This window comes from Plecotus auritus, assembly GCF_963455305.1.
Source record: "Plecotus auritus genome assembly, chromosome: 10".
Lineage (NCBI taxonomy): Eukaryota > Metazoa > Chordata > Mammalia > Chiroptera > Vespertilionidae > Plecotus > Plecotus auritus.
Window position 1 is genome coordinate 12,682,658 of NC_137785.1, and position 24,253 is coordinate 12,706,910.

At 54.0% G+C, this 24,253-nt stretch overlaps 1 protein-coding gene across 1 annotated transcript; it reads right to left on the minus strand.

Moving 5' to 3' along the window:
- Positions 1-2,874: 2,874 nt before the first annotated feature.
- Positions 2,875-7,800, minus strand: SELENOW (selenoprotein W). Its single transcript, XM_080644537.1, has 6 exons — positions 7,401-7,800; positions 5,728-5,752; positions 5,590-5,643; positions 5,343-5,417; positions 5,143-5,239; positions 2,875-3,240 (listed from the first exon to the last, which is right to left on the minus strand). The coding sequence occupies exons 1-6, from the start codon at positions 7,445-7,447 to the stop codon at positions 3,233-3,235; spliced, it is 306 nt and encodes a 101-aa protein (XP_080500663.1). The 5' UTR covers positions 7,448-7,800; the 3' UTR covers positions 2,875-3,232.
- Positions 7,801-24,253: the final 16,453 nt, after the last annotated feature.

The following is a 24,253-nucleotide window of genomic DNA, read 5'->3' on the forward strand; positions in this document are numbered from 1 at the left end:
ATGTATTTTTCCCTCTTCCTTATTTTTTTGAAAATCATCATGTCACCAAGTCAAAGGTGGTGACTCCTTTGACTATGCTATATCTCAATCCCTGGGGATGCGCTGGGACCCCATGTGTCTTCCTGGTGATTGGAGGTGATCCGAGAAGATGCAGTTCACAAGTTGGCCACGTGGTGACACTGTTCAAAAAGAATTCCCTGTGTGACCAGGTTCAGGCAGTAAGTGAAGATCTGGCTGAATTATCTTAGCCTGAAGGTGTGAATTGGGTGAGTCAAAATAGGATCAATTGTAGCACTTTCTCTTTCTCCTCCACACGCATAAGGTAAATTAAAAACGTTGGTAGCTGTTTCTAAGGCTCTCTTCTCCTTCCTGAACACAGGATTTGATACAAATACAATATTATATGTTTTAGTGATTTGAATGGATTTTTTCAGGATAGGTAGGTGCATTTAAGATACAAAAGGCCCTCCGGCGGGTGTGGCTCAGCGGTTAAGCGTCGACCTACGAACCAGGAGGTCATGATTATGGTTTGACTCCTGGTCAGGGCACATGCCTGGGTTGCTGGCCCAATCCCCTGCAGGGTGAGGCATGCAGAAGGCAGCTGATCAATGATTCTCTCTCATCATTGATGTTTCTCTCTCCCTCTCGGAAATCAATACAAATATTTTTTAAGTGGATTACACCTTCCCTGGTAGAGAAATATCAGAATGGCATTCTAAAAATATTAACTGGCTGAGGTATGTTTAAACAGAGCAGGAAAAAGTGGCCAGACTCCCATGGCTCTCACAGTCTGCCACATGAAATATTAATAAGTGGCTGGTGGGGCTCAATTGGTTGGGTGTCATTCATGCACCAAAAGGTTGCTGGTTCGATTCCCGGTCAGGGCATATGCCTGAGTTTTGGACTTGATCCCTGATAGGAGGTGTGCAGGAAGCAGCTGATGGATGTTCCACTCTCACATGGATGTTTCTCTCTCTCCCTCTCCCCTCCTCTCTAAAAATCAATTAAAATATATTTTATATATGATTTTAATTGATATTAATATTGATTTTTAATATATATAGTTAATGGTTATATATACAGGCCTGTGAGACTTCTAGTCCAGAATATCAACGTGGTAGCTGGTGTTACCTTAGATGACTCCGACTCAGTGATGGAGGGCACCTGAGTGTTGGGTGGTAGGAATGGATCTGGTGTTAGGCTGGTGGAGTCAGACCGGACCTGGGTTTAGCAGCCTCGGTACCTGCATTCTGGCTGGGAAAGAATTCAGAGCTGATTCCCAAACTATTAGAGGACATTTATTTGGAAAACCACAGAGGTAGAAGAAGTAAGTCATAGAAGAAATGGGCTCAGGAAACCAGTTATAAAGGTGAAGGGCCCTTGGAGCTTGGCAGTGAGGAAGGTAATAGTAAGGCCCCTGGCGGGATGCGGGGGGAGGGGGTGAAGGTGTGCTCGCAGGAAGGAGCACCCCCTGGGTGGTTTTAAGGGTGGAGATTTTGGGGGAGGTCCCAGGGTAAGATCTCAACAGATTATTCAGCGGCTTTCCAGGTGTGTCCTGTCAGGGTGGGGTCTCCACTGACTGACTGGTCGCCCAGCGCAGGGTCATTATGCAGTGCAGCTGACCCTGAGGGCAGCTGTGGCCGTGGTGTTCCTCCTCTGGTTTTGCTGCTTTTCTGGGCCTGGAGCTGAAATGCAACTGAGGCCTGGATGTTCTCTCCAGGAGGAAAGGCCAGGCGGTCCAAACCGCATGACCGGCGATGTGCTAGGGGAGGACAGGTCACTCCGGGGGTGAGGTCCCATCCACAATTGTCCGTTGCTAGGCACCCAGGACTTTCCACCCTGGACCCTCACCCTTGCTCTGCTCATGTCTGCCTACCACACAGCACCCCATCCTCAGCATGACCGGCCCAGCAGCTGCCCCAGGACAGTGATGCAATGCGATGGCTGATGACGCAGGTCCTCAAGCTGCATGCATGGACCACATGCCCTGACCCTGCTCTAGGGGATGGTCAAACCCAAGCAAGGCCTAACTTAGCCATCAAGGTCCAAAGCCTCTTCCAGGATCCAGGTCCCTGGACTTTGGCTTCAACCACGTGACTTGCTTGAACCGCAGGTGGAAGGCTGTTGTGTGTCTATCAACGTGGGAACACGCCCAACCACGCCTGGTGGCCCCAGGGGGCCTGGGCAGAGCTGCGGGGCTGGTCTCTAGCCGAGATTCTCCCAGAGCCTCCTGCCATGTTCTGTTCATGGAATCGCCACCCCACTCTCCCTGGGAGCCGTCATTATGGGACTAATAAGCTCCCCCACCCCCAACCCCCCCCACCACCGAATTCACATATTGAAGCCCTAACTGCCAAGAACTGTGTGGAGATGGGGTCTTTAAAGAGGCTGTTAAAGTGGGTCCTTTTCCAATCTGATGGGTCTTGGAAAGGAAATTTGGACACACGGTACACATGCAGAGATCATGTGAGGACACAGCGAGAAGGTGACCATTTGCAGGACGGAGGCCTCAGAAGCAGAGCGGTGGACACCTTGACCTCAGCCTTGCAGCCTCCGGACGGTGAGGAAGGAAGTTGTTGGGGCCGCCTGGTCTGTGTGGTATGTTGCCATGGAAACCCTGGCAAACTAACACTAGTGTTCGAGACTTTGGGTCACTGGCATGACTTATTTGGAGAAAGGACCTGGGAGTCTGTGGCGTTTAAATTCCTGTCCCAGCTGCTGCGTAAGCTCAGAGCTGCTCTAAAGTGCGTATTAATGAGCAAGGCGCCTGGATCCTGAGCCCTCGATACCTGGGGGCTACTTCTCTGGAACCCCTGGAATGGAGACGGAGGGGGGTTTCCCGGAGTAAAACAGACACGCAGGGACACAGGCACGTCTGCTAAACTCATTCAATATTTATTGAACTGTGAACGTTGCAAACACGGCTGAAACCGGATCCCCCTCTTGGCTCCTCCTTGGGAAAGAAAGCTGGAGCTGGACCGGCCCGAACACCAGAGGGGGGACAGGGAGACCTGGGGAGTGCGGGCAGGGAGAGGGCCCAAGTGGGGGGACAGGGCCAGTGTGCAACGCTAGATTCCGGGGAAACACATGTGCGCGTGCACATACACACACACAGGGAAAGACCAGGGCGCTGTCTGCCCGGCAGCCGCAGGACATCAGGAAAAGACCGGCGTCTGGAGACATTTCAGTCCATCCCATCATGAAGCGTCTGCCGAGAGGGGCTGGGCCAAGGTCACGGGGCTGAGAGAGAAGAGGTGGGGGAGGTCAGCTTGCAGGGAGAGAGGCCGGGCTGGGACCCATAATAAGGGACGAGCGATGAGAGGGAGACGGAGATGCAACCCCAGGGAGAAAATCAGGCACAAGGAGTGGGCCGGCCATGAGGGACCGCCCTAAGCCACAAGGCAAGGTGGGCCCAGACCTCCTTCTCACTGGAGTTTCCTGAGGAACTCTCAGGAGGCAAGCGGAGGGCCCGCTGTGGAAGGTCTGGTGGCTGGCCCCCAGCAGACATAGAAAGCCCCACACACTCCTCCCCCCACCTCCTCCCTTAAGGCAGTTTCCAGAGAAAACAGCACAACAAACTGTTTTCTTTGACCCCGCCCCCCAACCAGCCCACTGCGCTCAGACCTCCTCACCAGTCACCACCTGATTAGGTAGGGCCCACCCTGCCCCAAGACGGGCTCACTGGAGTCTCCCCGGAATGCCTGCCTGGTGCCTTGGTTTACCTGGTGCCTGAGGCCACACCGGCTCAGCTGTGCTCGCAATGTGATTGGTGGTGGGGCCTTGACCTCCGGAGGGGCGGAAACTAAGGCTAGCCACGCCGCACTCCGCTATGTCTGTCTGACTGGCCCCCAATAAAAACCCTGGCCCCTAAGGATCAGGTGACCTCCCCTGGCTGCAGCACTGCATGCCTGTGGCCACACACCTCTGCTGGGAGGACTAAGTGTCGTCCGCCTGACCTCACTGGGGCTCACGCCTGGTGTCTCCTGGACCGGCCCCCCACACCTCTTCCCTGGGCTGACAGCCTCTATCCCTCCCCTGTAATGAACCGTAACCGGGGTAGATCAGCTTCGCCAAGTTCTGAGTCCTTCTAGCACATCGCCACACCTGAGGCTGGTCTGGGGCCCCTTGCACTCACAAACGAAGCAAACGAGAATCGCTCTTTCCCTCTCCCCTTTCTTTACGTCAATCCCGTTGCTGCTTCTGTGGGCTGAAATCGCCCACTGACGGCCCTCTCTGGGATCCGAGGGAACCCGGCCGACACAGCCAACACCTTTGAGCTACTGACAGTTTGGAAGCGATAAATGGTGATTGCGCAACGGGAGGCGCTCCATTCGAGTCATTACATATTCAAGTCCCACCCTCCTGTCGGCAACAGCCCACACCTACTCTGCTCCTGCAGCTGTGAAATGACACCGCTCTTGGTTGTTGTTTTTTAATCAGCGGAGGCTCCCTTCATTTCAGAGCCACACAGGGCATGACCTTTGCACTTTGGCATCGCACTAACTGAAATGTCCACGTCCACCTCCACTTTGGTGACCTCACTCTGACCCAGCAGAGCTCTCTAAGATCAGAACTCGAGCTGAAGCGCCTGGCACAGGTATCTGAGCCCACAGTGCACTGGGGTAGGGAACTCAGTGCTAGATACCGGGTGGGGGAGCCTGGCACCTGAGTTTGGAGGGTGACAGAAATGCCTCTAGGCCAGCCGTGGGCAAACTACGGCCCGCGGGCCGGATCCGGCTGTTCTATCCGGTTCTCTTGCTCTCCCCTCCGCTCCTTTACTTTGAATTTATATTAGTTCACACAAACACTCCATCCATGCTTTTGTTCCGGCCCTCCGGTCCAGTTTAAGAACCCATTGTGGCCCTCGAGTCAAAAAGTTTGCCCACCCCTGCTCTAGGCTCTCCAGGGTTCCGGACGGGGCCCTGTCCTAGAGGAGGTGGGGTTTGGGGCTTGTCTGGAACCTGTTGGCTTGGAAATTGGAAATCAGGCTCAGAAGGTGCTGAAAGGCAGTGGTATGGCCCCGAGAAGAGCGTGGAAATGGCCGCTGGGCCGGGAGCGCACTGGGCGGGAAGCAGCACCAGGGCTGGGAGCACATTAGGAACTAGGAGTCCACTCTAGGGTCTAGGAGCGGGGCCCCCTCACCTCCGCCTTCAGGGCACACCGCCTGAGCCAAGGCGGCTTTGATGGCGGCCACCAGCTTCAGAAACTTGCTCTCTGTGTCCACGTAGCCATCGCCTCCCTGGGGGTGGGAGGAAGAGGAAAGGGGTGAGCTGGGACCAAGATGCCAAGCCCACCCCCAACCCCCAGCCCCAAAATGAGGCAGAATGGACAGACAGACATACCTTCTTAGAGTGAACCAACTTCCCCGCTACCATTACTTCAAAGAACCCGGTGACCTGGGGAGTCCCCTCGCCGCACTGGGGAGAGAGATGTGGGAGGGGCTGAGACACCCCTTTGGGGACACCCAACCCTTCCCAGGGGTGACGAACATGGTGAAGGCTGGGTTGCCCCTACCACCCACTGACATCAGGGCTGAGGGACAGACAGCGTGAACCACGTGTGTGTCCTTCCCCTGCCCCCAAGACTCACGATGTCCAGGCGGCCAGGGAACTCATCTTCTAACTTCTTCTTGAGTTGAAGATACTGTAGGGGGAGGGGTCACAATAGGGGTCAACGGGGGCCAACCCCCCCAGCCCTTCCCCCGCCCCCCATCAGCCACTAGCTTACCTTGGGCTTGTAGCCTCAGGCACCACTGGCGGGAGAGAGTCCGGGATTCCGGTAGAGAGGGAGAAGGCAGGAATCCAGGAAGAGGCAGGGGTTGGGGGGAGATGGGAGAGAGAGAAAGAGAGAGAGAGAGAGAGAGAGAGAGAGAGAGAGAGAGAGAGAGAGAGACAAAAGACACACAGAGAGGGTTGGGGAGCGGCACAGAGATGGGGAGGCAGGGACACCCACACAAAGGAAACCCACAGAGCCAGGGAGACAAGACAGAGAGGCGCAGGAAAAGGGGGCGACAAGACCACAAGCATGAGGAAGGGAAGGGCGGGAGGGAATAGGGGAGAACTGGGTTAGGATGAGAACTGCAGAAACAGCACCCCAGCCCATCCCACACACCGCCCCCAGCCAGCCCCCCCTGCCCCTGCCCTCCCCCCCCCCCCCCCCAGGCCTTCCAGCTCTGAGATGAAACCTAAGCCTCGCTGCTGCAGGCTATTTCGGGACCAGGCCTGGGGCACTCAGCCTGTGCTTGCCCTCCCCATTTCCCAGACCAATGCTCCGTTAGAGCATTTCTAACTGAGATCTGATCCTCTCAAAACCCTGGCTTCCCGGGCCGTGTTGGCAAGTGGTTAGAGCATCAGCCTGTGCACATAAGGGTCACGGGTTCGATTCCCTGTGGAGGGCAATTCCGGCTCAAGGGGACACACCTGGTTGTAGGTTCTATGGAGGCCCTGGGGTTGGTGGGGGGGGGGGGGCGTGTGGGAGGCAAACAATTGAGGTGTCTTTCTCACATCCCTTTTTCTCTCTGACCCACCCTCCCTCCCTCCCACTCTCTCTAAAAATCAATAGAAAAAACATCCTTGGGTGAGGATTAACAACAACACACACGAAAAAGAAAAATACACGTGAGCTGTCCTGGTGGGCAGATCTCGGACAGGCCAGCCAGCGGACCCAGACCCCAGTTACCCCTGGGACCTGCAGCCTGGACCTCAAGTTACTGACCTGCCGCCCCACGCGCAGCCTCAGTTTCCTCTCCTGTAAAATGGGAGCTGAAGTTCCCCACCCTCAAGGGGTTCCTGGGCGGGGAAATTCACAGATGGTGCATTTACTCCGTGCCACAGGGCGGTGCCTGTGGGTGCCAGGTGCCTGCCCGCGGGGGCTTCCCACTCCAGCGGGGACTGGGACAGACAGACACCCACACGCGGCTCCATCCCTGGGGCCTAGTACGATCAGCTCTCTCTCCCTCTACGGGCGGGGAAACTGAGGCCAGAAAAGATCCACCCATCGTATTCATTCCTTTCCAAACCTACGCGGAACCTTCTCGAACCTTCTCAACCCTCCGCCCCCACCCCAAGGCTGTTCCTGGTGCTGGGGGAGGGGACACCAGAGCTCTGACGGAGAGGGGGGGCGCTCCCCTTACCAAGCTGACTTCACCGCCCCCCAAACTGACTCCCGAGTCCGAGGTTCCCCATGGCCACCGGGCGGCCTTTGCAGCCTGAGCTGTGCAGACGGTCACAAGCCCGAGGGGGCAAGGTCCTCGTTCTCCACCCCCCAACCCCGCCCGCGCGCACCCCACCCGCGCGGGTCCGGCTCTGGGGAAGGGGCCCGTGATCCCGCCCCGGCGCCCCCAGCACCCGGCTCCTTTGGGCCGAGGCTGGACCCAGGCGGGGCCCGGGCGACGCGCTCACCAGTAAACGACTCTGACGGCCAGAGCCGCGGCCCGGGATCGCTGCATCGCGGGCGACGCCACCTCCCGGGTGCGGACTCGGGATGTGCGCCCGTGAGGACCCGCGCCGCCAGGACCTGCCTCGCGGTCCCGGCGCGAACCAACGCGGGGCGGGGGGACCGGGAGGGAGAAGTGCCTGCAGCGGGGGGCGGGGCCCCTCCGCCCGCCGCTCTGAGCCCCTCGCTCAAGCCTCCCTCCCACCCGACCCCCTGGTGGATCAGGGAGCGTTGGACACTGAGGTTCCCGGGAGGAGCCCTGCACGACCCTCCAGGGTCCCCCCCTCGGGGTCTGAGTGGTTCGTCCCAGGGCGGGGCTCAGGGCCAACCGCTCCCGCTGCGAAGGGAGTAGCTGAGAAGCGGGGCTGACTCACATCGGGGCTGACTCACATCTGGGCTGGGAGGGATCGGCTGTTCGTTTTTTAATTTTTAGTCATTGATCTGAGGGACAGCGCGAGGAAACACCGCTTTGTCCCACTTATGAATGCATCCATTGGTTGATGCTTGCATGTGCCCTGACCTGGTATTGAACCCATGACCTTGGCGTGTATGAATGACCTCTAACCAGCTGAGCCATTGGGAGGGTGGGCTCTTCGGCCCCTCTCTTCCCAGGAGCGGGCCGGAGGCACACAGGGGCCCCGGGGAAACCGAGGTTCCCAGGAGCCGGCCAGCCCCCCTCCGGGGTGACACCTGGTCCCCGTGGCATCCCCTCTTTCTGTGCCTCCAGCTCTCAGGCGAGGGGTTCCTGGGAAGAGCCGGGAGCTGAATGAAGGGGTTCGTGTGGGGGCGCCTCTCTCTGAGCCTCAGTTTCCCCACCTGGAAGAGGGGCGTGATTGCCTCCAGGGACTATACAGCCGACCTACCTGCAGTCCCAGTTCTGGGGATACAGAGCAGACAAAGTGGACACAGGAGAGAAAACCTGAAAATGGCACTTCTCTCCTGGGGTTGACGCGCGTCCAATGAGCTCAGAGACGGGAGGAACTGGAACCGTGTCGGGCGCCTGGGGACAGCTCTGCAGAGATGGGCTCCGCTGGGAGGCCTTCCCGCCCCAGTTTCCACTGCGCCTCCCGGGTCCTCACCTGCTATGACCCTCACCTCCCAGGGCAGGTGGCAGACCGGTTTCCAGTGCCGCTCCACCTCTTTTGCTGTGTGACCTCTGACCCTGGTGGTCTTGGAAAGAGGTGACCGGCCTGTGGCGAAGAGCACTTAACGCAGGGCTGGCTACCCTCCGTGTCCTGGGCACGGTCTCTTTCCGTGGCTTCCGGGGCCCTCCCCTCAGAACAAAACCCCAAACCTGAACACAGGTGGGGAAACTGAGGCCAGAAAGAGGCGCCCCCACACGAACCCCTTCATTCAGCTCCCAGCTCTTCCCAGGAACCCCTTGCCTGAGAGCTGGAGGCACAGAAAGAGGGGGTGCCACGGGGACCAGGTGTCACCCCGGACCAGGTGTCTGCCCCTGCCTGGTGGCATCGGTCGCTTCTTGCTCCTTCTCTCAGAGCCCAAGCCACACGGAGACCCTGCCGTCTCACCAGGGACCTCACCCATTTTTCTGCCTCCGGGCCTTTGCACACGCTGTTCCTACCCTCTCCTGTTTGCTTCTTGCTCATCCCCCAAGTCATCAGCTCCGACACATTGTAGGGAAAACGCTGTCTTCGGTGGGAAACTATGCCTTGTCTATAGCACATCTGTATCTGTTTGCTAGGGCTGTGGTCACAAAGCACTCGAAACTGAGTGGCCTAAACCACCGAAATTTATGAAAGAAAGAAACTTTTGCTGAAGCATGCTTCCTTATTTTTTTTAAATTGATTTTTAGGGAGGCAGGGAGAGAGAGAAACATCCATGTGAGAGTGAAACATCCATGAGCCACCTCTGGCATACCCGCCACCCGGGATTGAGCCTGAAACCCAGGCATGTGCCCTGACTGAGAATTGAACCGGCAACCTTTCGGGGCGCAGGACAGGGCCCAACCAGCCAGGGCTAAACCACAGACGTTGATATCACAGGTGCAGAGTCCTGAACTCCAAGATCAAGGTTCCTTGGGGGGCTGTGAGAAGAAGTCTTCTCCACGCGTCTCTCCCAGCTCCTGGTGTTTTGCTGGGAATCTTGTTCCCTGGCGGGTGGAGGCGTCACGCCAATCTCTCACTTCATCTTCACACACGTTCTCCCCATGCGAGTCACTGCGTCCCAAGTTCCACTTTTTAAAAAAAAAAAAAATTTATTTTATTGATTTCAGAGAGCAAGGGAGAGGGAGAGAGAGATAGAAATATCAATGATGAGATGTTGGATCATTGTTCGGCTGCCTCCTGCACGCCCCCTACTGGGGATGGAGCCCGCAACCCGGGCATGTGCCCTCGATCAGAATCGAACCTGGGAACCTGAGACCCTTCAGTCCACAGACTGACGCTCTATCCACTGAGCCAAATAAGCCAGGGGCAAAGTTCCCCATTTTATAAGGACATGAGTCATGTCAGACTTCGGCCCACCCTTCCCCAGTAGGACCTCGTCTTAACTTTTTCTTTTTTTTTTCTTTTTTTTTTTATATATATTTTATTGATATTTTACAGAGAGGAAGGAGAGGGACAGAGAGTTAGAAACATCGATGAGAGAGAAACATCGATCAGCTGCCTCCTGCACAACCCCCACTGGGGATTTGCCTGCAACCAAGGTACATGCCCTTGACCGGAATCAAACCTGGGACCTTTCAGTCCGCAGGCTGACGCTCTATCCACTGAGCCAAACCGGTTTTGGCTCGTCTTAACTTTTTCCATCTGCAATGACCCTATTTCCAAATAAGGCCACATTCTGAGGTCCTGGGGGCTAGGACTTGAACATGTGAATTCTGGGTCGGACACAACCCAACCCATGACATCATTCAGATGTACCTGGTTCTATGGCACCTGTCCGACAGCTCCATCCCTTGTAGCTAAGCGATGGCAGCGCAAAATAATTCTTCTCTACAGACACGCAAAGGAATCGTCCGTCGGGGAGACAACCCTTTCCCCGTCTTAGTCCACTTGAGCTGCTGTAACAAAACAAACCAGAGGCTGGGCGACTCGTGAACAACAGAAAGTGATTTCTCCCAGCTCTGGAGGCTGGAAGCCCAAGGCCAAGGTGCCAGGCAGCATGAGGGTGTGGGGCTCTCTATGAGGTTCACAGCCAGCACCTCCCGCTGTGTCCTCCAAGGGCGGGGGTGGGGGGTGAGGGATCAGTCTGGGGCCCCCTGCCCGGCAGGTGTGTGCTCAGTGGTTGAGCGTTGACCTATGAACCGGGAGGTCACAGTTTGATTCCCAGTCAGGCCATATGCCCGGGTTGTGGGCTCGATGCCCAGTGTGGGGCATGCAGGAGGCAGCCTATCTATGTTTCTCTTCCATCATTGATGTTTCTATCTCTCTCTCCATCTCCCTTCCTCTCTGAAATCAATAAAAATATATTTTTAAAAAATTGGGGACGCCCTAACCGGTTTGGCTCAGTGGATAGAGCGTCGGCCTGTGGACTGAAGGGTCCCAGGTTCGATTCCGGTCAAGGGCATGTACCTTGGTTGTGGGCACATTCCCAGTAGGGGGTGTGCAGAAGGCAGCTGATCGATGTTTTCCTCTCATCTATGTTTCTAACTATCCCTATACCGCTCCCTTCCTCTCTGTAAAAAATCAATAAAATATATATATTTTTAAATTGGGGGTCTCTTTTTTTTTCCCTTTTTTATTGTTTAAAGTATTACATATGTCTCCTTTTTCCCCAATTGACCTCCCCCCCCCACCACTCCCACCCCCAAGGGCAAGCCCCCATCGCCCCCCCCCAGTGTCTGTGTCCATTGGTTATGCTAATATGCATGCATACAAGTCCTTTGGTTGATCTCTAACGGCCCCCCTCCCTGGGCCTCTTTCTAAGCGCACTAATTCCATCCACCAGGCCTCCACTCTCCTGACCTGATCACCACCAAAGGCCCCACCGCCTGATACCATCGCCTTTGGAGGTTAGGACTCAACATATGGATTTGGGGGCACAAACCTTCAGACCACAAGACACCCCCACAAATGTTTTCCACCATTTGTTTCAATATTGTTTTTACTTTTTAAAAATATGTTTTTATTGAATTTTTAGAGAGGAAGGGAGAAGGATAGAGCGATGGAAACATCAATGAGAGAGAAACATCCATCGGCCGCCTCCTGCACGCCCCCTACTGGGGATCCAGCCCGAGACCCCGGGGAACATGCCCTGACCGGGAATCGAACTGTGGACCTCTTGGTTCATGGGTCGATGCTCAACCACTGATCAATACCCTTGATCCACCAACGTACCGGTTCTTTGATCTCCCTTGAATGGATTGTAACACCTTACCTTTACCAACGTTTACTTTTAGATCTGTGTGCATCGTGTTTTCCCTTTTTCCCCCAAAAGTATTTTGTAACAAAACCATTACAAGCTGGGCCAGTGCCCCCTCTGGGCTCTCACATCACTGGCCCAACCACGCTGGTCACGGGCCGTCACAGGTCACGGGCCGTCACAGGTCACTGGCCGTCACAGGTCATTGGCCGTCACAGGTCACGGGCCGTCACAGGTCACAGGCTGTCACAGGTCACGGGCCGTCACAGGTCTGCGGCCCCACTGACGTTCCCAGCACGTCCAGGCACTGGGCAGAGGCTCAATGGGTGTTTTGTTGACCAGCTGAGAACTTGCCAGGGGCCTCGAGAGAAGAGAGGCACCTCTTCCAACGCTGAGAACAAAGGGGTCTCTGTTGTCTGTCCAGAAGTGGGGAGGCTGGAGGCATTAGTAATGACTCCTGGGTGGGTCTCTCCTCTCTCTCTCTCTCTCTCTCTCTCACACACACACACACACACACACACACACACACACAGCCAGGGGCAGGACAGCTCACCTGAGATCAAGCTCTCGCTGGGACTCAGTTACAGACAAGACACACTGCCGAAACCAGTCAGCGGCTCCGATACACAGCAGCGCGGCTGCAGCCACAGATGTGATCACTAATGCCATCGGCATGTCCCCCACACACCAACACACACCCCTACCTGCCCCAGGAGATACACACACCAACACACACCCCTACCTGCTCCAGGAGACACACACACCAACACACACCCTTACACACCCAGGACACACACACAAACACACCAACACACACCCCTACCTGCCCCAGGAGACACACACACCAACACACACCCCTACCTGCTCCAGAAGACACACACACCAACACACACCCCTACCTGCCCCAGGAGACACACACACCAACACACACCCCTACCTGCCCCAGGAGACACACACACCAACACACACCCCTACCTGCTCCAGAAGACACACACACCAACACACACCCCTACCTGCTCCAGGAGACACACACACCAACACACACCCCTACCTGCCCCAGAAGACATACACACACCAACACACACCCCTACCTGCTCCAGGAGACACACACACCAACACACACCCCTACCTGCTCCAGGAGACACACACACCAACACACACCCCTACCTGCCCCAGGAGACACACACACACCAACTCCCACCTCTACCCGCCCCAGGAGACATACACACACCCACACACACCCCTACCTGCCCCAGGGGACACACACACACTAACACACACCCTTACATGCCCCAGAAGACACACACACCCCAACACACACCCCTACCTGCCCCAGGAGACACACACACACCCCTACCCGCCCCAGGAGACACACACACCCCAACATACACCTCTACCTGCCCCAGGAGACACACACACCCCAACACACACCTCTACCTGCCCCAGGAGACACACACACACCAACACACACCCCTAACCGCCCCAGAAGACACACACACACCAACACACACCCCTAACTGCCCCATGAGACACACACACCACAACACACACCCCTACTTGCCCCAGGAGACACACACACCCCAACACACACCCCTACCTGCCCTAGGAGACACACACACTCCAACACACACCCCTACCCGCCCCAAGAGACACACACACCACAACACACACCCCTACCTGCCCCAGGAGACACACACACACTAACACACACCTCTACCTGCCCCAAGAGACATACACACACCAACACACACCCCTACCCGCCCCAGGAGACACACACACACCAACACACACCCCTACCCGCCCCAGGAGACACAGCTGCAACAATACAGTAACAATATCACACACCGTCATGCCTGGGAAGACACACTATGAGACTATACTAGTACAGCCACACTGCTATGCTTGGAGATAGACATTGACACACAACAGCATGGCTACACACACACACACACACACACACACACACACACAGCCTTTTCCATTGGTTTTTAGAGAGCGTGGAAGGGAGGGAGGGGGGAGAGGAACATTGATGTGAGAGACACATCGATTGGCTGTCTCCCGCACACGCTGCGACCAGGGCCACGGACAGCACTCACCACCCGGGTACATGCCTTTGACCAGGAATCAAACTCGTGACACTTGGGTGCTCAGGCCGACACTCTCCCCACAGAGCAACACCAGCAGGGCCTGCTGACTGGGATTTTTTATGCATTTAGCTGTCTCCCGGCCGGAATGCGCCCTCTGTGGTTTTCTGCTTTGTCCCCTCCCTGGAATGTGCCGAGCAGTTGGTGAGTGGCACACAACAGACACTCGGGAAGTATCTGTCATACAACTGCAACGTTAAGCAAATAGTCCCTGGCATCATTAATTTTCACCAAAACCACCTTTCAGACAACAGGCCATGTATTTGAATGTTCACAAACCTTGGGAACAATTGAATCATGTAAACCCCGTCTGTGAGACAGGAAAGCGACCTAAAGCACTTGTCAGCGCCAGGCGAATTCTTATCTTCCTCTCGGCGATAAGCCTTATCTCTCTAGGAAAGCACCACGAGTGGTGAGAATGCCCGCAAGCTGGGGTGGAGGTGGGGGCTCCTTTTCTTCCGACTGTCCTCGGCTTCCTTAAAGGGAAAGGCATCTTTCTGATCGAAAAGGAGGGCTCACGGGCTCTTCTCTGAGGGGGGCAGATTTGTCCAAAGTCCCCCGAGTTCCCGCCAGGCCGCTCCAGTTTGCACAGGACCCACTGTGCCCTGCCAGGGTGCATACCTGTGTGGGTGGCAGGAACCTGGTGTGAGCTACTCTGGTGAATATGGGACCTGCAGGAGCCAGGGCAGGTATCTGGGTGCGAGCTACACCAAGGAATATGGCACCTGCAGGGGCCCCAAAGCATTCGGGGTACCGGTGACATGGGCTGCTGCTCAGATGTCACCTCCTCAGGCCTTTCCAGTCGGTTCTTCTTCTTCTTCTTCTTCTTCTTCTTCTTCAAATTTCCTTGAGCTGTTCTACAATCTCAGAGAAACAGAATCATTATAGCATCCACTCTTTATGGATCGGTGGGTGGGTGGGTGGATGGGTGAATGGGTGGGTAGATGTGTTACCTACCAGATGGGCCCAGGCCTGCAGTGAGTCTGCCTCGGGCCGGCCTGCAGCATGTGGGTTCTTTTTGTTGTTGTTGTTGTTCTTTTTTTAATATATTTTTATTGATTTCAGAGAGGAAGGGAGAGGGACAGAGAGATAGAAACATCAATGATGAGAATTATTGATCGGCTGCCTCCTGCACGCCCCCCACCGGGAATCAAACCCGCAACCTGGGCATGTGCCCTTGACCAGAATCGAACCGGGGACCCTTCAGTCCACAGGCCAATGCTCTATCCACTGAGCGACACCAGCCAGGGCAGTGTGTGGGTTCTTGACTTTGCGCGGGAAGGATTTCACAGCATGAGTCCAGGTGGTTGTGAGAGTGTGTTCATTAAAGCAGGGACAGGACACAGGAAGGGCTTCGGGGAGAAGGAGCTGCAGGACATGGGGCTGCTGTGGCTCACTGGGGAGTCAGAAACAAGGGGGCCCGGGGACAAGTCATTGCTCCCCTGGCTGCAAGTCTTCGGAGGCCCTGAGAGCTGGGGAGGGAGAGGGCGGAGATCACAGCTGAGGGAGGACGCGTGGGCGCGCTGTAGAGGGAGGGCAGCTCTGGGTTCTTTGTCTGGAGCAGGGATGGGCAAACTTTTTGACTCGAGGGCCACAATGGGTTCTTAAACTGGACCGGAGGGCCGGAACAAAAGCATGGATGGAGTGTTTGTGTGAACTAATATAAATTCAAAGTAAAGGAGCGGAGGGGAGAGCAAGAGAACCCTCCGCTCTTTCAGCTCCGCGGGCCGGATAGAACAGCCGAACGGGCCGGATCCGGCCCACAGGCCGTAGTTTGCCCACGGCTGGTCTGGAGGCTTTCTCGCTCTCCTTTGAGGACAGGAATCCTAGATTCTAGAATGGGCCAGGCTCATGTGTGGTGATGCTGCATGATTCCGTTTCTCTGAGGTTCTGGAACAGGCTAAGCTCGTGATGGTGACAGAGGTCAGGATCCTTGTGACCCTGTGGGGGAACTGACAGGGCTGATGAAATTGAAACCCGGGCAGCAACCTCCCAGGCCCGGTCCATGTGGGCTCTCGGCGCCCCCTGGCGGCCACTGTCTCGCATCTGTATCGCTTCCCCTTGAACTTGGGAGATCCTGCATTTGACCGTCCACAAAGGGACACTCAGAGAGAAGGGCTGTTAATGTTCACTCAGGACCACAGGCGGCGCCATGAGACCGCTCCTGGGGTGGTCACCTAGGGTCCCCGCCATGGGTGCTCCCACCCCCTCATAACTACCCCACTCCCCCAACCTCCAGCAGCTCAGTTCCCAGAAATTCACCCCTGACCACCCTCCTCCTTCCTGAGGGTACTTCCAGCCTTGTGGGCTGGGGATGGTGACTCATCTGCGCCCTGGTCCCCTCTCCCCACCTCTCTGGCTGCTTCCTCTGCGTCCTTTTTGCTGTCTCTCTTCATTCATTCAGTTCCACTCATTCCTCCCACCCCTTAACTTGATCTTCCTCTCCCACTTCTCTCTTTTAAAAAAAAATAGCCGAAACCGGTTTGGCTCAGTGGATAGAGCGTCGGCCTGCGGACTGAAAGGTCCCAGGTTCGATTCCGGTCAAGGGCATGTAACTTGGTTGCGGGCACATCCCCGGTGGGAGGTGTGCAGGAGGCAGCTGATCGATGTTTCTATCTCATCGATGTTTCTAACTCTCTATCCCTCTCCTTTCCTCTCTGTAAAAAATCAATAAAATATATTTTTTTTAAAAAAAAAATATATATATATATTTTAATTCATTTCAGAGAGGAAGGGAGAGGGAGAGAGAGATAGGAACATCAATGATGAGAGAGAATCATTGATTGGCTGCCTCCTGCACGCCCCACACTGGGGAAGGCATGTGCCCTGACCAGGAATCAAACCACGACCTCCTGCTTCATAGGTTGACGCTCAACCTCTGAGCCACACCAGCCCAGCCCCTCCTCCCTCCTTTTGTCCACAGCACCTTTTAGTACCCACTCCACTGCCTCAGAGGCCCCATCCCCACGCCAGCACCGTCTCTCCCAGACCAGTCCCTGAGCTCCAACCCCTGTGCCCACTCACTCCCCCTACCTCCCCACTGACAAGCACAGTACAGCCACCGTCGGGTTTCTCGGCCCCAAACCCACTCTCACCAGCTGTCCCCATCTCAGCTCACCGGCTTTTAACTCATGCCCCTTCATTCAATCATCCATTCACTCACTCACTTTCCACTCATTCTCTGTCTCCCGCTGCATCTCCCCAGCAGCCAGGAGGGTGTTAGAGCCTCACTTTCTGGAACTGTGTTCCCAGCACCGTCCATGTCCCATCTCGGCAGAGGCCCCCCATCCACCCAGATGTTCCACCAGAACGCCCTTGGGCCATCCTTGGCCTCCCTCCCTCCCTCTCACACCCACACGCAGCCTCTTGGCCAATTGGTCATTCCACCTTCAAAACGACCCGGAGCCCCGGCCGGGTGGCCCGGTTGGATGGAGTGTCATGCTGTACACGGAAAAGGCTGTGAGTTCGATTCCCGGTCAGGGCACACACCTGGGTTTCAGGTTGATCCCTGCTGAGAGGCAACTGATTGATGTTTCTCTCTCACATCGATGTTTCTCTCTCTCTCTCTCCCTCTCTCTCTCTCTCTCTCTCTCTCTCTCTCTCTCTCTCTCTCTCTCAATAAAAACATATCCTTGGCTGAGGATTAAAAAAAAAAAGCCCAGCCAGTGTAGCTGAGGAATTAAGCGTCGACCTAGGGACCAGGAGGTCATGATTCCATTCCCGGCCAGGGCACATGCCCAGGTTGTGGACTCAATCCCCAGTGTGGGGCCTGCAGGAGGCAGCCGATTCTGTCTCATCATTGACAATATATATATATATATATATATATATATATATTTATTTATTTATTTATTTATATTGATGTCAGAGAGGACGAGAGAGATAGAAACATCAATGATGAGAGAGAATCATTGATTGGCTGCATCCTGCACGCAACCCGCCAGGCATGTGCCCTTGACTGGAATTGAACCCGGGACCTTTCAGTCTGCAGGCTGACGCTCTATCCACTGAGCCAAACCAGCAATAGCTATATATTTTTTTTAAAGATCCAGAATCTGATCATTTCTCGCCTCCACTGATTCCACCCTGACCCAGCACCATCACCACCCCCTGCACTATTGCAATTGTTTTCTCGCTGTTATTCCTGCTTCGTCTCTTGCCCCTACGATCTGTTTCCCACCCGCAGCCAGAGGGACTCTGTCTGGTCCCAGGTTGCATCATGGGCCTCATTCTCTCCCTGGCTGCAGGCACCCAGGTCTCCTTGCCCTGCCTGAGGTTCCCGACCCCAGGGCCTTTGCACGGGAAAGGCTTTCCCTGTGTTGTCCGTATGGCTGCCTCTCTTGTTTTATTCCAGTCTCTGCTCAAATGTCAGCTATCAGGAGAAGGCTCAGAATTTTGGCTTGGTAGCTGGGTGGGTGAGGGTGTGGGGCCAAATGGCAGGACTATTTTAAAGGGAGAATAGACGTGGCTTGGGTGGAACTCAGATCCCAACAAGCCACTCCCCTCGTCTGTGCTTCAAGTTCCTGGGCTGTAAAAAGAGGGTCACAATAGCATCATCTCACTGGGACCAGAACAAGGACCTGGGACAGAAACAGCTCTGTCCATTTGGAACAAGTATTAAAGACTTAAATGACACATCATCAATAAAAGAAAGGAGCCCTGGTTGGTGTGGCTCAGTGGATAGAGCATCGGCCTGCGGACCGGAGGGTCCCGGGTTCAATTCCGATCAAGGGCACATGCCCGGATTGCGGGCTCGGTCCCCAGTGGGAGGCGTGCAGGAGGCAGCCGATCAATGGTTCTCTCTCATCCTTGATGTTTCTATCTCTCTCTCCCTCTTCCTTGCTCTCTGAAATCAATACAAATATGTTTTTTAAATAAATAAATAAGTGAAAGGGAGGGATCCGTGATGTTGCCGGGTTCTGGTCTGGGGACTTATGTGAGTGGCATTCCAGAGTTTGGGTCACAGGCTGTTAGACCATCAGCTACCCCCCACCCTGAGCATGTTGGGCAGGAAAGGCACCGAGGGGTGGAGGCCTCAGCCATCTCTGTGTGCTCCTGCCTCGGTGGAAGGCTAGGCTCTCCAAGCGGAGGAAGGAAGTCCTGGCTGGGCCCTGACTCTTGGCAAGTCTATGTGGCCTTGGGTTAGTCCCATGCCTTCTCTGAACCATCATCTCTTTTGTTGGCAAATCAACACAGCAAAAAGGTCCGCTTTTCACTCGGTTTTGTTTCATGCTTACCTCTTAGAATTTTTTAAATGATTTTCCCTGCCCTAACTGGTTTGGCTCAGTGGATAGAGCATCAGCCTGCAGACTGAAGGGTCCCAGGTTAGATTCTGATCAAGGGCACATGCCCGGGTTGTGGGCTTAATCCCCAGTAGGGGTCATGCAGGAAGCCGCCAATCAATGATTCTCTCTCATCATTGATGTTTCTGACTCTCTGACCCTCTCCCTTCCTCTCAGAAATCAATAAAAAATATCCTATCTAATAAAGAGGGAATATGCTAATTGACCATCATGCCCTCACAAATGGCAGCGCCCACAGCCTATAAGGAGGGAATATGCTAATTGACTGTCATTCCCTCAAAGATGAGGGTGTCTCCTTCCCCCTGATTGCAGGGTCGCCTCCCACCCCTGAGGGCTCCTGGACTGTGAGAGGGGGCAGGCCAGGCTGAGGGACCCCCCCTCCAGTGCATGAATTTTCATGCACTGGGCCTCTAGTGTATACATATATGTATATTTTTAAATGATTTTCTTTAACATAAAAGTAGCTCATGCTTGTCACAGCAGGAATTGAAACATACACAGAAACCACCCCAGGTGTTTTAAACAGGAAGATATTGAATACAAGGAACCGGGTGCTTACAGAACCCTGGGAGGTGGAGCAGTGGGCTCTGGGCCCGGCCTCGGGGATGATGCCCAGGATGGCAGACAGCACAGAACCCACAGGCCAGGGATGCTCCTCTGAGGCTACCACTGGCACCCCTGGTTCAAGATCATTGTCCTGTGACCTGGATCACTTCTGCCGTCCACCTCTCTGGAGGGACTGTAACTGCGGGGACTGATCTGTGTCCAGAATCCAGTGACAAGTGTGTCTGGGAAATGCAGTGCCTGCTCCAGCCTCGGCAGTGAGGCGGCAGTGAGGCGGGTGGTGGAGGCCAGCCAAGCCCACAGTGTCCCCCAAAATAAAGAGCAGGGAGCCCTGGCTGGTGTGCTCAATGGTTAGAGCATTGTCCCGCACATGGAATGGTCTCAGGTTTGATTCCCGGTCAAGGGCAAGTACCTGGGTTGCAGGTTGGATCCAGGCCTTGGGTTGGAGCGCATGTGGGAGGCAAACAATCACTGTGTCTCTCTCGCATTGGTGTTTCTCTCTCTCTCCCTCCGTCCCTTCTCCACTCTCTAAAGTCAGTGGGGCCTGAGCTGGTTCCATTCCAGTCAAAGGCACATGCCCGGGTTGTGGGCTTAACCCCCAGAAGGGGGCATGCAAGAGCTGCCGATCCGTGATTCTCTGTCATTACTGATGCTTCTCTCTCTCTCCCTCTACCTTCTTCTCTGAAACCAATAAAAATATATTTTTAAGTCAATGGGAAAATATCCTCGTATGAGGATTAACAAAACAAAACAAAAAAGAACAGGGAGGAAGCCGAGACACAGAAAAGCAGATGTGAGGAAGAGAGTGTCAACAGATGATCGTTGGCACCAGTTCAGCACCAACAGGAACCCCCAATTTGGGGTGCGGTGACAAAGGGAATTTTATTCAGTGCAAAACAGCTCAATTATGACGCAGGGAGGCAGCCCGGGGCCAGGCCCCTCTGGCGGGTCTGCTTGGTCGGCTTTGCGCCGCTGCACTTGTCCGCTCTGCTCCAGCGAGACACGGCCGGTCGATGTTAGGTGGAAAGGGAAACTGCTCCCGGAGCCCAGGGGAGCTGGCTTACATAGAAGTTCCCAACCCTGGTCCCTGAGTAGTTTCTCCTCATGCAAATGAGGACTCCAAGTCCTTGCGATTTGATTGGTCCAAAAAGCACTGTCCTGATTGGTCAGAATGGAGTTGCTCTAGCTGGTCGAGTTGCACAGCTCCCGAACGAATGGGGAAAGCCTCCATCCTATTGGTTGAAATAGGATTCCCGGAACTGCTTTATGGACCACATGGCAGAAACAGAACGGGCAGGCAGTTCAGTGCAGAGGCAGGTAGCCCAATGCAGTTTTCTCCCTGAAATGCAATTTACATGAGAGGCCTCTGTGTGGAAATGGCTGGTTAGTCTGTTTGTTTTAATTTGAGCCCAGTTAGCCACCAGGAGTCCTTCTTAGTGGGTGTCTTCTTTCTCAGCATTCACAGTAACAATCCCCATCATTCCCCTTCCAAGTGTGGCCCGCAGCCCCAGCGTCCGTCCTCCCGGGCCTTCTCTGCCTGTGTGTTTATAACGTTGTAAACTAGTCGGGGTCATATTGTGCCCTTTCCCCATTTAACAGTTCTCTGGGACAGATCGTAAGTTTCCCCCCAGATCGTTAAAAATCCTTCCAAAAGCTGATCTTTCCTAAATGGTAGGGAAATACCCCAAGTGTAGGCATCCCACTTGTCAAAGCCCATTTCTTATTGCTCTACACTGGGACTTTCTCTTTCTGATCTTGCAGATAGCACAGCAGCAGGCATCTTGGCGTACATCAAGGAATCTCTGTCCACATTTCTAATTCCTTTTTTTTTTTTTAACTTTTCTCTGTGATAGAAAAGTTAGAGACACTGGGAAAAGTCACAGGAAGGAGAAAGCAGCCCCTGGGATCCCCACAGAGACCGTGGGCAGGGTCAGGCTGATGAGCCCGTGCGGACCTGTTTGTCCACAAAGCATCAGAACATAAACAAATCCGTTATTGCGCGTGCATCCTACCCCTGGGTTAGCGGCCACAGAGTCTCCCTCCCTGGCCAGGGCTGCCTGAGTCCATGACCACATTTCCTTCCATTCTACACCGCGCTCTGGGGGACCTGCCTCTGCATTATGCTTTTCCCCAAGTTTCCGGCCACTTCCTTAGGGCACGTTCCCAAGAGTGCAATCAGTGGGCCAAAAGGTAAAGTCTTTGTGAGGGGTCTTTGGCACAGATTGCAAGTTTCCATGCTTTTTTTTTTTTTTAAAGACATTTTTGTTTTTTCCCTAACATTGTTTTAATAGTGAACACTCATCTAGGATTTACCCTGTGCCAGGCCCCGTTCCAAGCGCTTTCAGATGCCGACTGTTTGTCCTTGCGATAAACCAGTGAGGTGGGTAATATCATGATGTCCATTTTGCGAATAGGAACCCTGAAGCACAGAGAGGGTGGGTAACCTTCACAAGGTCACACAGCGGATATGCAACTGAGCTGGGATTTGAAATCAGGACTCTGGACCCCAAACCCCAGCTCTTAACCATTCTAGGCTGCCGCCTACAGGGGACCTCCGTCCTCTGAAAGAGTCAGGTCGTCCTCATTCTGCGATGTAGATTACCCCGTTAGTGGGTAGGCCTTCCCAGCTGTTTTATAGCACAGAGGCAGGTCCAGGTTTTGTGACGCCTGAAGCTTTCCAGTTTGGGGAACCCCTTTAGGAAAAGTTACAAATTCAAAAGGCGACGCAGAGCCGAAACCAGTTTGGCTCAATGGATAGAGCGTCAGCCTGCGGACTGAAAGGTCCCAGGTTCGATTCCGGTCAAGGGCATGTACCTTGGTTGCAGGCACGTCCCCAGTAGGGGGTGTGCAGGAGGCAGCTGATCGATGTTTCTAACTCTCTATCCCTCTCCCTTCCTTTCTGTAAAAAATCAATAAAATATATTTAAAAAAAAAAAAAAAAAAGGCGACGCAGGGCCTTGGAAGGAACCAGCGCAAATAAGTGGCCAAAACAAGCTCCCTTGGCATCTCACTCAAGCCCATGTGCCTGTCTCCCAAATTATTAGGGGTATTTTCAAACAGCAGTCAAGCTTTCCATATACCCTACCACCGAGATCCTGCCATTCATAGTTCACTGTACTCTGGTTTTGTTTTTTAAAAGTATTTTTATTGATTTCAAAGAAGGAGAGAAACATCAATAATGAGAGAATCATCAATCAATTGGCCACTCCTACATTCCTCCCACAGGGGATCAAGCCCACAACCCGGGCATGTGCTCTGACGGGGAATCGAACTGTGACCCTTGGTTCCTAAGTCGACCCTCAACCAGAGCCACACGGGTTTTTCTGCATCCGCCCATTCATCCCGATTGTTTTATGCACTTCCAAGGAAGCCACAGGCATCAGTTCAGCTTGCAAATCGTTTAACTAGAGTTCAGCATCCCCAAGTCTTTTCCTTTTGCCGTAAAATTCAGATGTGAAATGTAATTGATGTGCAGTGAAGCACGCACATGCCTTTGCCACAGAACTGTTTTTGCACACGGGCACGTTTCCCCAGGCCATGAAACAGCGTGAATCTCCTGCAGACTCGGCCTCACGTCCAGGCTGCAGGATTTGACCTTGAGCAGCTGTGACCACCTCACCCCATCCATGAATTCGGCGGATGCGCTGATGGCCACCTCTGGACATTAAGAGTTTCCTCCCTTCTCCCAGCAGGTTCCTCAGATTCATTCCCCAGGATGTTTACTGGGTCAGAGGCCAGGGCTTAAGGCTTTAAAAAAAAATCTTTATTGTTGAGTTTTACATAGGTTGTGGCTCTTTAGCAGGCACCTGGAAGCTTTCATTTTCACCTCAACCTACCATCCTACCTTTCCCGCACCCAAACTGCCCCCACCAAGCTGTTTTGTCTGTACAACGTTCCCTCTTATTTTTAAGACAGGAGAGGGGAACAGTTCCTTAGTCATGATGTTTTACAGGATGTTGAGGGGGGGTGGGGGTGGCTCTGAAAGTCTCCCCCTTCACCAATTTATTTTCTAAATTGCTTGCTCTATTTTTATAAGTATCTTGTCCCGGAAAAACCTTTACAAGCAGCCGCAATAAAAAATGTTTTAACAGAAAACTAAACATACTGAACACTTGTTTCTTACAAAAGATACCCTAGACAAAGTCAAAAGGAATAGCCCAGAAGAAATGTTTGGAGTATGTATGCCAGACTTCAGATCTGTAATAAATAAAGAGCCACTACAAATAAGCAAGAAAATGACAAACGGCCTAGGAAGAAAATGGTCAAAAGGTTTGAACGTGCACAGAAGAGGAACTTGCCAGTGATCCTACAGAGATGCTCGACCTCAGGGGCACAAGGTAAACAGCAGGATCATGTGGTCGTGAAGCCACCAGGGAACAAGTGGACTCTATGCGGCTGGAGGGTAATGGTCAGCACAGCCTACAGAGAACAATTTGGCTCACTCGGCAAATGACCCCTTAGATACACTTCCCTTCAGCCCAGACT